The sequence below is a fragment of the Rissa tridactyla genome, chromosome 4, assembly GCF_028500815.1.
Source record: "Rissa tridactyla isolate bRisTri1 chromosome 4, bRisTri1.patW.cur.20221130, whole genome shotgun sequence".
NCBI lineage: Eukaryota > Metazoa > Chordata > Aves > Charadriiformes > Laridae > Rissa > Rissa tridactyla.
The window spans coordinates 49,136,654-49,151,244 of NC_071469.1; the positions used below are offsets into that span (position 1 = coordinate 49,136,654).

Genomic DNA, 14,591 nt, shown 5'->3' on the forward strand with positions numbered 1-14,591 from the left:
TAAAAAAGAGTAAGACTCATCACCCCAAAACCAAGCCAGGATCCATTTTTCTGGTGACCTCAGGAGTAGTGTGGCAGCAAGGGTACAAGATGGTAATCGAGGGTTGCTGGTGGCACCTGGAAGCGAAAGAGTCACAGGGATGAATTCATTTCCACCTTATCTGCTGTGCCCTTGTGGTTCATTCTACTAAATATCATCTATTTAACTAATATTACAAATTCATTGACACTTCTCATTCCCCTCTCAAACTTCCTAGTGCCACGCTGACAATATTAGAAAGTCTTGTTCTTCTTTTTCAGTACCTTGAATGATTCTATGTTGAACAGACAAATCACAGTGACCTGATGTGCTAGGACATGCTATCCAGACCGAAAGAACTACAACTGCCACTCAGTCACCCAAAAAAAAAAAAAGTCAAAAAAAAAAAAAAGCTCAGGCCTAAGCCAATAAATAAAAAGAGGGAAAGAAATATGAAAGCCCTGTCCCTGGATTCGCGTAGCTAATGGGCAGGCTCTACTCCTCCACCAAGCACTGAGGAAGGTTGAAACTACGGGCAGCACAGAAGGGATTTGACCTGGCTTCTCTTCTGAAGAGTTTCTAAGGAAACCTCCACTCAGGGTTCCCACCCCCCACCCCACCCCCCTTTTCTTTTTTCTTTTTTTGCTCTTGCAGGTCCTCCAGTTAAAGGAAAAAAAGCCTTGCCTACACTAAAATATGCCCAGTTGTTTGTTCCTTTGGTCAAAATGTCTTTGAAACATTTTAGGGAAAAGTGGTTCATAAGAAACACTCTGGGTTTCTAAAAGCACAAAACACCCTGTTTATGAAAGGGGACACAGGGCTCTTTGTCAGGATACCGGCATCGGTGCTGCACTGATCTGATCCACTCCTGAGGAAATGCTATCTTTTCCGCCTCAGCTGGAGAAGCTGGAGAGGACTTCAGTCAGGTTGTGGCCACCCAGTTGTTTAAGAGCTTTTAGTGCTGCTGCTGCTAAGGATGGCTATTGTACACGGGTGGAAGGGGGCTGTCGTTAGAGAAGTTTAAAGGAAGGCCCATGTAAACCTGCAGTGACGAGGATAAGAACCCTTGCAGAGCTCTTGCAACCTGATGTGCTGACCAAGCTGCTCCAATTAATTAAAATTGCCCTGTGATGACAGTCGTGAATTAATTAATTAGGCTATGGAAGATCATTCAGTTCACCTCTCTCAGTTCACTGAAAAAGACCATAAGGCACTACCGTAATCAACAGGTAACACACAGATTACAAAGGTTTTAGTACCAATGCTCATTATGGCAGTCTAATAGTTAATAGAACCAGCTGAGTGAATGAATTGGTGATTTATTTTATACCCCGTGGTCACAATTAAACACAGGGTCATTTCTCATAGTGGTACACCGACGCATTCAATATCCTGGCACCCAATGATACTGGTATGGCAGGGCAGACAATGCCATCTAGTACAAAGTCTTCCAAAAAGCATTTGTTTGTGACCCCACTGAGCTTGTATGGCCAGACGCATGATCATCAAATGACCAGCAAACAGGTGTCCTGCTTCTGTAACATGGGAAGCCAGGGCACGTGTCATGTACTTTTTGTTATGCAAATATGTGCATCCGTCCATGCGTAGGGACGTACACACATGACATCATGCTCTCCGCTTGCATAGAAAACTCTCCCTCAGGTGGCCCCGCTTGCAGGCACGTCCCCGTGCCGCAGGACAACACACAGACCCCACTGCACCTGCAGGGCCCCGGGAAAAAGGGCAAGAGCCAGTGGGACAGAAGATGCATCTGGTGTGTGGACTGCAGACTGGCCACCCCAGTCTCAACACCTCAGTTACCCCAGTCACATCCTGACCTTACTTTTCCAGCAGTATTTGCAAACCAGGTGGAAAAGTCAGAAAAAAGGCAGACTGCAGATGCTGTACAGTCTCCTTTTTGCTGTTGAGCAAGTGTTCTACATTCCCAAACAAGTCATAGGCTAAAAGCCAAACCAAGTCTAGTCAGGCCTCGGTTTAGTGAAAAAGGCTTCTCTTAGATAAGCTTGTAATGGAAAAGGGGAGGGAAAACAACTCTTCGTGGTCTCTTCTAATACAAGAAGTAGGAAGCATCACATGAAACCAGCAGGTTCAAAACAAACAGATACTCCTTCACCAGAAACCAAGCTGAACTCTGGGACTCCCTGCCAGAGGTGACTATGGATGCTAAAATACCTACAATTTACAAAATGACCTGACAAAGTCATGGGACAGAACTCCGCAGTATTACACAACCGTGTTCAAAGGGAAGGATGCCGCCCTTCGGGCAGAGCAGTGCAGGCACACTGCCCCAGGCGTGGGGACTTCCCTTGGCACGGGGAGGCTGCTCTGGGACCTATCGTCCCATCGTCCGGGGGATGTTTCTGCGCTCATGTTCACCCCTCAGCACCCGTGCCTGCGCCTGCAGCTCTCATCCTCCAAAGACTACGAGGACACACAGCGCATCTCAACACGCAGAGGACTACGTGACCCACCGTCTGCAGCCGTCGACTCGTGGCTTCTCAGATGTCCTTCTTCCCTGACTACTCCAGACAACCAGAAGGAACCATTCACTCAGGCCACCTCTTTGTCGTTTTTACCTTGTCTGGTCCTGCAATAAGAAACAGTCGCTGATGCTACAAAAGCAGGACCCTCGGCTTCCTTGCTTTTACCTGGAGCTTTCTCTTCCTCCTCTGAATGTCTCACCACAAAAGCCTGGTTTCTTTTCCCTGTTCCTGGAGAATGTGATTTCTTACCTTATCTCCTAGTATGGCAATTGGGTAAAACTGGCTTAATCTGGGATTCCTCCATCCATTCATTTTATTTGGATTGCATCTGCCCACAAGTTAGCGTCTCTTAATAACTTTTAAATATTACTTCTTTGCTCCTCAACAAGTCAGGGTACAGCAAAAGGCACTCATAAGACATAGTGGTAACTCATGCTATCATACTGTAATCTGTAACACCCGCAGCTCTGGGAAATAATCTGTTTTTATAAAAAACAACAGTAGAATTAGACAATTGTAGAGAGAAGACAAGATTGGATTTAGAAAAAAAAAGCAGAATAGTCAAAAATTCAGCTTGAAAGTTTTCTATTAAATTGTACTAGAACGATCACTGCTTGATTTGGCAGAGTACTGTCTTCTCAGAGAAATGCGGTTTGTTTGGATTTTAAGCCCAGCAGTGGTGTTACTGTGGAAGGACCGCAGCCAGAAGGCTTGACTGAACAGCTGTCTGATCCTTGGCCATGGAACGAGCTCCACAAAGTCTGTAACCACTGGAAGTCTACTGTGGGCCAACGTCCGAGGCTGTACATCCTTCAGAGCAGAGACTGGTTCTTCTGTGGAACACCTGGCATGCCGTGGGCACAAATAAATATAAATAGCAAAACTCTATTAGACTAGTAAAAACCCAATTCTGAAGGACTGAACATGGAAGGAGCAGCCTGAAACTAGACTAAAGAAAAAAACTCAGCAAATGAAAACACCTGCCTTAAGACAATCCCCCTAGATTATAAATACCACAAAGCTCGTTCACCTGTATTTGAAACTGTTCCTTTCGTGGCACTGTCATTGCACCTCCCTTGGGACTACAGAACTCAGTTACTATTATTTTTGCTCTGCAATCTAGAAGCAGGTCATTAGGTTTAGAAGGTTTAAAAAATCAACTACTTGCAAAGTTCGAGGGGCTGCTTTTTTAAGCAGCCACCCTTATCAAAACACTGTTCCTAATCAATCCTGAGCTTTTCAATACTTAAAAATGAGAAAAGCTTAAAGTACAAGAACCCTCTCACTTCATTCAGACTTTCACTTTTTTAACGTCATATGTACGGACTATGGGTTGTACCACTCTTGTGCAGATTCCCTAAAAATAACAATAAAAATAAGTTGCCTTTAAGCTCACTGCCTGTTCTTTCCTGGTAGTCATTTGCAGGACAAGCTTCTGTTGGCTCTCACAAACGACCAGACAGCAGACTTCAGCAAGAAGACCACAGATTGACAGGAAAGCTTCATAAGCTTCAGTGTTCATAGACCCATTTGCTTTGTTTGAATCAATACCGGCGCACACTTGAGTACATTCAGCAAATTAAGAGGGAAAAAAAAAAATCAACAAAAGGAACCCCACAAAGCTTACTCTTTGGGGACGTTTCTTTCAAGAGAGTCTTGTTGACCCAAACAAGTCCTCTAAGAAATCAAGGCAACCTGCAGCACTCCAGAAGGACACCTCTAAGTAATGCTTGAGATGGGAGGACCGCCCTGAACCCGCCACACAACATCCAGTAGCTCTGGAGAAGGAGCTTGCATTTTTCCGAATGCCAAGGGAAGTTCTAAAGCATTTTCACTCTTTCAGTGCTGATACAGAGACTTAAACTCTTCCTCTTCCCTGCTTCATAGGTCTCCACACAGTTGTTTTTGCGTTGCTACTGTTTGTATTCTCTGGCACTACAACTGTTTCTCATGCGAAGACAGAAACAGCAATGATTCCAGCTCCAAAACCCCCCATATGTTCTAAAAAGACATCAGACAACGTGTGGGAGGGAGAGAGGTAGAGCGAGGAGGGGAAATGCCTTGCCTAACGTCATACAGGAGGACAGTGACAAGGGTAGGAACGTTACAATTCATGAAGCAGATCTAAACCCAGGAGATCCTAAATTGCTAGCCAGACAAGTTCATGGCAGCTACTGAAAAGCACGGGAAGCAAAAGCATCACGATACTGCAACAGAGCTGATATACCATCTTTGGCTGTATCATACATTTGTTAGGGAGACGTTATGGGGGTCTTTTGTTTGTTTTTAATCTTTTTCCTGGAAGAGGGAAGGAGGGAGGCTTTGAGAGTGGGGAAAGGTCCTAAGCTCCATCAGGAAACTTTCCTGATTAGTATTTTCATTCTGTTACAAAAATTGGCCATCATAGGTGATGCAAGGTGTCCACAGGTGATGGTAATTAAGATCCCAGCCTCCATTGCTTTGTAAAATCTGTTGTTTGAATGTGATGCTATAGTCGCATTGGGTGCTAACGTGGTATTTTTGGGTTTTCTTTTTTCTATGGCATCAATGTAGCCCTGAGCAGTAGAACTGTGCCATCCATGATGAATCAAAACCACCACTCCATAGACAGAAGGATCTGATTCTCTTCCCTTAACTTTTGCCTCCAAAAGCCCCTGGATGTCAGGTGCATGATGCTATCTGCAAACAAATGGAGACGTTTTTCCCCACCTATACTTAATTTCTGGGTATGCTCTGAAAACAACTGAGAAATAAACTTTTTGGAGAAGAGAGGATTTTGCCATTTACCTATGGTTATGTCATCCCTAAATTAGACTGCTTTGGTGATATGTTTAGCAGAGCCAGTCAATATGAGATGAGTTACTAAGTCTCATTATCAGAAATCATATTGAAGTTCAGTTGGTCAAAGGTACCTCAACAGTCAATGGAAAGGAACAGGCAGCTCAAACAGGCAATTTGTCACACTGTACAACAGGGAGGGTGGATCACCCTCTCAAGATAATAATCTTTTCCATTTACTGAAGATAGAGCCTAGACAACTACCTTGGCTTATTTTAAAATAGCTTAAATGGAAGGAGATGAATGCCATCCTTAAAAAGCTAGCTCACCCTGCAGAGAATTGCACCTTTGCTCCGTAAAAACTCACTGGCTTCCCTTTCAACACGCTGCCTAACTTGTCTTCTGTTCATAAGATCAGCATAATTAGTTTTTCTTTGACTAACATTTGAACACAGCCAAACCACTCAAAACCACCATTCTTTGTATTTATACAGGAGGCTCAAAGACATGGAGATGAGAAAGGAGAGCCTTCCATTTGACATCATTCTCCAGCAGATTCATCAATAGGTGAATTCTTTAAGACACACTCTGTTGCTAGTGTTAGGTCAAGTTTATGCTTGAGTAGATCTTTTTTGCGTCCCTCCTTCAGTTTTATGTACTGCTTAGGCAGTACACTTAGAGAAATTACCTAAAATTCCTGAAAATACAGTTAAGAGGGAAGCATGGACTATTTTAAAATCAGTCGTATGGCAGATACAGCATACAGTAGCCAAGTAGCAAATGAACAGCCGTACATAGAAATTTTACGAGAGTAAGGCAGAACACATTCCTTTAAAGTACTAAATCAAGATTAAAAAAATTACATGAAGTCAGACCACTGCAGTTTTCCAGAACCATTCATGATGTGCAAGTTCTCTAGAAATGCAAAGAGAGCAAGGAGAGCAATAGCCTGCTGTCTCCTTGGTGGCAATACCGATCTATAGTATGGTGACGCACACAAAACTTACCGTTTCTGCCTGTTGTGTGATGTTGGTATACAGTGCACCTTACTGCATTTCTTAATAAAAAAAAAATAAATATTGCAGTAAGCAAAATGTAAACTGACAGGAGTATTAACGGCTAATTTTAAGTGCCGTCTATGAGAATAATCCTTGGTGATCCAGAAAAGGTCTATTTTAACTCCATCTTTTGTCAAAGCCAAGGATGACCATCTGTGCTCCACATATTGCTGCTTCAGGTTCTTAAGGACCAGCCTTGCTCTTCACTTAAATCCCAGCATCTCCTATCATCAGAGAGACAGATGCAATAGAAGAGTTCAGCATGTGGCCGTCATTTGATTTGACCATATGACACATTAGGAAACCAAGCAGCAAGGTGGATCCTCTGTACCAAGAAAAGTTTTTGCATATTATGCTTTAAAGCTAGCATGTGAAATGGAAGATTTACCAAATATGTTTAAGTGACACTCAAGTATTGATCAACCAATATAAAAGTCAAGCAGATCAGTTAATGAAACTGAATGAAAGCAGCCGCTCTGTACACTGCCTTAGTTCAAGGAAAAGCCTTTGCTCTAACTTTTTTCTAGCTCGAATGGAATGTCTTCCCGTTTACTTGTACGTGCCTTACTGGTTTCCCTTCCCACACCTTTATGTGACAAATCTCTGTAATTCATTATCCCAGTCCATGATTCTAGTGGCGGTGTATCAGACCTTCCAGAAACCGATCTTCCTCTCGGAATTTATATAGATACAGCTACACCTGTCTCCAGTCAACAGCATCCAGCCTTCAAGTAGCCTTGGAAAGGGAAGAAAATCTGACACGCTGTTGGCTCTGTTGACAAAAAATGAATGTATTAATTCATTTTTAATAAAAATATACCCGACAGCAGCACTTGCTCATACCTCTGTCAGGCTTTGTAGATGAACAAAAATTACTTGCAATAAACCAGGTAAAATTTGCATTAGAACTGCTCATCTTCAAGTGCATATAAAAATATTCAGGGATCCTTTATTGAAGTAGAAAACTACAGTATTGAAAAAAAATTACATTGACGTCATAGTTTCCACACTGCCATCACTGAAAGAGGACAAAGACTGAAAAGAAAAAGAGTAAGTTCATAAACATTGTTAGTTCTGTAAGAAGAATCACTAAGCAGTATGTTTAGCATTAATAGCTGGAGGGTAGGTTATGTGAGAGACAGCTGATTTAGTTAACTTTCCCTTATTTCCTTCTGCCATGGAAAAGGAGTCAGGCGCAGAGGTGCAGGGAATTTTCCATGGATACGCAGAAAATCATTGTCTAATCAGGAGTGTTAAAAGCTTTCCTGCCTCCCAGTTCTGTCTGCTCCTGAGGAAAGGCTGTAGCTCCCCAAGCCTAGACTCTTGCAAACGGCGCATGACACACACATTAGAGGAGAAGCTGTGATTTGTTCATAAACAATTTATTTTATTTCAAATATGTGCCCTTGTTGATTCAACAATGTCTGGAGAATCGTGTCCTCCACCAACCAAAGACAGAACTGATTTGGAAATCTTCCACCTGACTTATTTGCTGATGATACCTTGACACCGCCTCCCTGCTCCTCCTTGGCAGCTGAAAGTGCGGCTCAGAGTGAGCATAAACTTGCACCTTATTCCGAAATGGCTAGAAATACAGTGAACAAAGAATTAGTAAATCAACCACTCAGGGAGGCAGAGGGCTATGAATATATAGACAATGTAAAACATCTCATTGGGATTTTTACCAATTTTTTTTTCTGCAAGTAAGATTAAAAAACACTTTGACTTTAGTATCCTGCTGTTCCCTCCTCCTCATTTCCTCCTCATCCCCCAACAGAAATAAACAATTCCAGAAATGCTTGATGATCCTAATGTCTTTTTATAAACATTTAAAATCCTGTCCCTCTCCTTCCAAAAAAGCAGGTAATGTGGTATGGAGTGAAGAAGACTGGACAAAGCATGAGTTTCACATGGATGAATTGCTGATTATCTCTTCTTACTATTTGGTACGGGTGTGTGCTTTGCATTTCCATTGACTTAGATTGTAAGACATGAAGCCAGTTATTTTGGATGCTGATGCCAATCTGAGCATTAAGGAAAAACTAACAGTGCCTGGGTCCTGGTACAGGTGGTCATGGATTCATGGAAGTTTCTCTGTTTAATATTTACACGGATGTCTTAAAATTATGGTCTGTGAAATATGTTTTCCAAAGATGCTCCTATATTTGAGAAAAAAAAATAAAAGAACCCTTGATCCAAATCCCATCTCTTTTTAAAAGTCTTGTTAAAAATTTTGATTCATCAATTTATCTTAGCACACTTAAAAGCAGAATAGAGAATAATGACATTTTTAAAAAAAGCGAAAGATGCTGATCTCTAAGGAGACCGTCGCTCTTTTTTCAGAAGTAAATGACACTGAATGGTGCGGATTCGATTCTTTGCTGGGGCAAACTCCGGCTGAAGTTTTAGTGTTGACTCATACCATTTCATCGCCTTTTCAAACTCTTCCTGTAAAGAACGAAAGAAGATTGCAAAGAGTCAGATTCTAAAAACACTAAACACATTTTTTATGCCTTTCCTGTCCTAAGTAGTTGAGTAGTATGGTATGCACGAAAGTAACTAAACCAGTCCTTGTGCTTTAGGATTTTTTTCCCCTCTCCCCCAAATAACTCTGATATTTTCTTGGGCTAATGACCCAATTCTGCATAATCCATGGAAGGGAGTCAAATCACTGCTGAGCGTTATTGACCAATGTTCTCACCCTTTCCTGCTAATAGTAGACCTTAGCATTCTTGCTGTAAAAGTAACTTTTAAAAACAGATTTCAGTCAGAATTTACATAGATCAAAGCTTTAAAATCTTGGACAACGCAAAACCATCAAATTTGCTGAAAAGCTAACATTTTTAGAAATTACTTTAAATTATTTTTAAAAGATGACTTGAAATAAAGAAAGTAAAAGCAAAACAAAACAACCCCAAAACTTAAAAGACCATACAGTAGGTTAAACAGCTTCAGTTGATAAGCTGGACTCCAGAATGGTAGGAAGAAGCATTCATGCTGAAGTAACACCTATTTTTATATAGCTGAAATCTAATTACCCATGCCACCCTGCTTTTTTATTAACTAGGAAAGTAGGCCAACATCCAGTAGTGTATTAGAAGAAAAACAAGAGGGGAAAAGACCCAAACCATTCTGGGTTTTTCAGTCACTTTCACCGCTGTCTTTGTTCTCTTAAGTTCCTTTCCTCAGTAACTTTATTTGTGCAGTAGAGATAATATTAATTTCTAGACACATTATAAACACTAACTAGATCAATGTGAGTTGTAAAGTCTTGATTTTTTTAAAAAAGTGTATTTTAATAGTTTCAGCAGAAATTAGAGACAAATCCCACACTAGTGTGTAGGAGCACTGAGAAACAGCAATGAAAACAAGAACCAGATTTTTCCATTTTTAGATGTAATCATTTACATTTGCTGTGATATGATATTATTTTGATGTTCCTTTAGATTCCCACATCAATAGTTTCTATAGTATCCATCCAAAGTTCTCAGTCCTTAACACGGCCAACTGTTTCCCTTTTGTAAGGCAACTAACTTACTGAAAAGTTCTGCCAATAAAGGAATGTTGGCCTCTATAATGCTATACTATTAATTAGTATGACATCTTCTCTTTTCTGTGGTGTCCTGCAACAGGACAAGAAGTAACAGGCACAAACTTGAGCATAGGAAGTTCCATCTCAACATGAGGAGGAACTTCTTTACCCTGAGGGTGGCAGAGCACTGGAACAGGCTGCCCAGAGAGGTGATGGAGTCTCTGTCTCTGGAGACATTCAAAACCCGCCTGGACGCTTCCTGTGCAACCTGCTCTGGGTGACCCTGCTCTGGCAGGGGGGTTGGACTAGGTGATCTCCAGAGGTCCCTTCCAACCCCTGCCATTCTGTGATTCTGTGTGATTCTACAACCTGTCGGTCAGACTCAGCTCTCAAATACAGTAGGGTTAAATATGACGTAAAGAAACTAAATTGTCTTTATGTTAGTATAATTTGATCCAGAAGATGAATTTTGTCCTGTTGCTAGTCACTTCTTATAACGAATATGGGGCTTCATTGACAAATCTCTCAGATCCAGGGAGAATGAAGTTATCCTTAGGCACTGTGCTAACTTTAAAAAGACATTGGCAACTCAAGCATCAAACTTCTCCTTCATTTCTTTTGAACAACTGTCAGCAGTAGTACCTTAATAAAACAAAGTCACGCCTTTCTTCAGTTTGTTTCCATTGTGTGTTTGACAGCACTGTGCATTTCAACTCTTCTCAACCCTGATAGTCGTAATACATGATTACCTGCTCAACTTGCCCTGTGATCCCCTCAACCACTGGAGCAAAACATTAAGGACAAATCTATGACAAGTGATGAAAACTCGCAGGGATACATAATAACATGTGTAATTGAAAATACTTTTGACACGGACATATATATATCTATATATACGTATATCAACTATGTCTCAGTTTAATGGTGCCTCTTTTACACTTCAAATATGCTGGCCCTGTTAAAGATCAGGATGAAACACACGAGAACCAATCCAGCATTAATAAGATAAAAGGAACGAACATTTTGTGTTCAGAGTAAGCACTAAAAGCTAAATTGCAGATTAGAATATATAGACAGTATGAAGAAATTTGAGTTTAATCTGTAAATTATTTGGGGTGTTGATAATCTGGATGCTGAAATTAAACTTCCCTTGTGTTTGTTCACCACAACTGTGAACGGAGTTTTATTTATTACGCTAAGCTCAGCTCTTCAGGATAGAGACCCAATTTATCATTAATTTTCCAATATTATAAAAATATCCTGTGTTTAGACGGGCAGCCAACCCAAATTACCAATCATTTGCTACTGTTTTAGCAAAGCTTTACAGAGAGCATTCTGAAGCCTGCTTATAAAAACGTTGGCCTTCAAGTGCTAAATGAGTAATAAGAGTAAAATGAGTAATAAGAGTTTTGGCATTCAAAAAAAATATTCTTTCTTGTTTATCCTACCCCAATTTCTTGAATGCTGCTCCTTTCAAAATTATTTGTGAGAATAATATATATATACACACACACAGATTTTTTTATATATATATATATATATGTATATATATGTATATATATAGTATACCAAAGGCAGACATAACTGGGTGACAGCACACTCACCATTGCTACATAGACATTTGCCAGTGTGAAATGATTAACCACAAAGTGTGGCGCTATTTCCACTGCCATGGTAGCCACAATGATGGCATCATTCCAGAGTTTTGCGTTGTGGAAGATGTTTGCTAGGCTTATTAGTGGTACATCCTGGAAGAGAAGAGGAAGTGATAAACAGTGAGGTTCTTTCCTTTGAAACTGTCTCAGAATTAGGAAGACAAACAGAAGACTCCACCACCTGGCCACTCTCACTTGCTTACTACCCACCTTATTATCTGGTGACTTTGAAAGTGATTAGCCAGACCTATTTTACTATAAAAGGGCATTTGGACCCGAGTTAAAAACAAAAAACCCCACATACACACATCTGCTCACAATAGTGACAAACACTACTGTTGCATAGACAAACAACTCAAAAATTAACTCACTTAAGCGTCCTAGAATGTACAGTTATTTTTCAGATGCTGTTACACTAGTTTTCTCCCGAAAGACAAGATGCATTCTCAGAGACTGAAGAGAATCTGTTTTGTTTGAGCATCCTCCTTCAGCTTTTGCATAAAACGGGAAGAAATATGAACAAAAGGGGACTGCAAGGAAGTGAAAAAAGGGTCTAACCATTAGTGCAACTGATGCACTGTTTTTTATCCTGCCTTTGCCAAAGAATTCCTATATGACACTATAAAATTTTCTCAGCTGGCCACCGATGACATGTTTTTATTTTCTGGATTTCCAGACTGTGACCTTGTCTGACTGACAAAACTGTTGAGCCCTGACAGCCATAACAGACTCTCTGGGAGCTGGGCTTCACACCTTCAAAGGACAAAATACTGCTTAGTAACAAGTCTTAGGTGCCCTCAACAGGACAATAAAAAATTCTGGATGTATTTGATCCCTGCCTCCTTGACCTCCACAAGGCAAAGAGTACCTTTGGTGGATAAGTCATTCATGTTTGCAAAGCAGATATGGAAGTCAGAATCACAAAAGAAGCCCCCAGGAAAATTAATTACCTCTGATTTACAAGAGACAAGGCAAGAGAAAGCAGACAGAGTGCATAAAACCAAAGAGGAGGATAAAACAAAACACTAAATAGCTGTTAATTCAGTGTTAACGCTCACTGAGTTCAAGTCGCAGCTGTATCTTTACAAACAAGACCCACAGTTTTCTCTGGAGGCAGCTTCAGAATGGAGGACAAAAACAAGGCACAAATTCAGAGAGTCAGCCAGTTCCAAATAACATTTTATCACATTTCCAGAAAACAGCACTACTACACCATAATCTTGCCAAATTGTAGCTTCCAATCCATACTCTGACCCTTAAAAGTCACATAGCTAAAGGCTCCATTTCTGAGGAACCATTCCCAGTTACATAGAAAGACAGGAAAATAAGCAAGAGCTTGTTGCGTTAGATCTTGGTTCCAACCTTGTTTTAAAAGGACAAGTGCAAAAAGACAGAATTATAGGGGACATGGAAACATAGATACATGAGGCATTTCTACTGTTAATGGCTAGATCCTTCTAATAATATCCTCCGAGTGTAAACTACTATGTCTCTTGATTTTCAGAGAAGAATTTAAGACCAAGATTCAAAAAGGAGCATACATTTTGCAGTGCTGCACAATACGTTGCTCAGGACCCAAAGTGAAATCTGCAATGTTGAGTGAGGAGCCTATATCACATTTATCAGTCTGCAAGGGGGATCTTGGTGTATAAGAATAGACATTATAAAGCTCAGCATACCATGTGGCAAGGTGAAGGGTACAAGACACTTCAGTCTGAACTGAAACACTAACTGAAGATTTTGTCTAAAGCACTGCCTTTTTTGGAGTAAAGTACAGAACTGCTGCACAAAGTCAGGCACTAGTGCCCAGCTGAGATTGACAGACCAAACACGTAAGATCTAAGCATTCATGTTGTTCCTTTAGATATTGCCTCCTCCCCTCTTAAAAAGCACAACCAGAAAATATATTCCCCACGTCTTAGGTTAGAAGACTGTCCAGACAAAGGCTGATGAAGATTCAAAGTCGTACATAACAGGAAGAAGTTCAAGCCCACATTGCCCAGAACGGTATCAAACCCACTGAACTGCAGGAAATGCCACTGAACCCCTTTTGCAGCTGTCTTTTTAAATTATTTTTCTTTTTAAAAAAAGAGAGACAGTCCACACTAAACGCGTGGTGAAAGTCTTGAGGTCTCACCAAAACTAGCTAATATCTAGTACATTATAGACACTTGATACACACAGCGTTGGCCTTAACTATAGTCTGTGAAAGCTCTATTGTGACAAGCAAAACATTATTTCATCTGAGTAGTGGGCACATGTGTACATACCTTCATGTGATGGGGTGCATAGTGCAATGCTTGCCGTAAGCAATCAATTGCCTTCTTTCCTTGGCCTTTCACCCTCCAGTAAAGAGCTGCCATGCTAGAGAGGACCCATGAAGTCTGATTCTGGCAAAAGAAGAACACAAAACCCAGTCATGTAAACACCTGTAGTGAACAGTCTTCCTGTCTTTCACTCTTCCAATTTATTTGATATATTGAGGTAGAGGGTGTTACAGTTAAAAATAGCATTAAACTATTCCAAAGCAGCAAAAAGTTTCTTATCTAACAGCATATATGCAACAGCAAGGTAAGTAAGACTGCCAAACGAAACACAAATTCCAAAGGCAACATCATTTTCTTAAGAAAGGAATAGCAGCTAAGTAGCTTTAAAAAGCAACAACAGTTTCAGCAGCCACAACAGCTTCTAGCCAGGTGTCTGATGCTGAGCATCTAGATGTGTATACACATTACCCAACATAAAGCAAAAAATTTAGCTAAGTTAGTTGATTGGACTCGTAGGCTCTCTGTAGTCACTGGAAAGAGAAAGGATGCTCTGGGATGCAGCTCAGAGTAGAAGCCTGACAAGCCTAGCTGATTAATTTTGGTGCCTCTAGCTGGCTGACTCCCACATCACGTGTTAGAAAGGAAAATACTATGTGCTTGAATTCTGTGGACTCAGATACAGTAAATGAATGTTTATGCTCACATATGCAATTACATAAGTAGCCATCTTGATTTGTTTGATTAGCTCTTGTGAATACTGAATGAGCCTGGAGACAGAA

At 40.7% G+C, this 14,591-nt stretch overlaps 1 protein-coding gene across 3 annotated transcripts in view; it reads right to left on the bottom strand.

Moving 5' to 3' along the window:
• Positions 1–7,721: 7,721 nt before the first annotated feature.
• Positions 7,722–14,591, bottom strand: part of TTC17 (tetratricopeptide repeat domain 17) — a 61,337-nt gene continuing 54,467 nt past the window's right edge. For all 3 annotated transcript variants that reach the window (XM_054198488.1, XM_054198487.1, XM_054198489.1), the window contains 3 exons: positions 13,816–13,935; positions 11,495–11,638; positions 7,722–8,806 (listed from right to left, as the gene is read on the bottom strand). In XM_054198488.1, the coding sequence (XP_054054463.1) occupies positions 8,675–8,806; positions 11,495–11,638; positions 13,816–13,935 (396 nt within the window). In that variant the 3' untranslated portion in view covers positions 7,722–8,674. The remainder of the gene's footprint in view (positions 8,807–11,494; positions 11,639–13,815; positions 13,936–14,591) is intronic.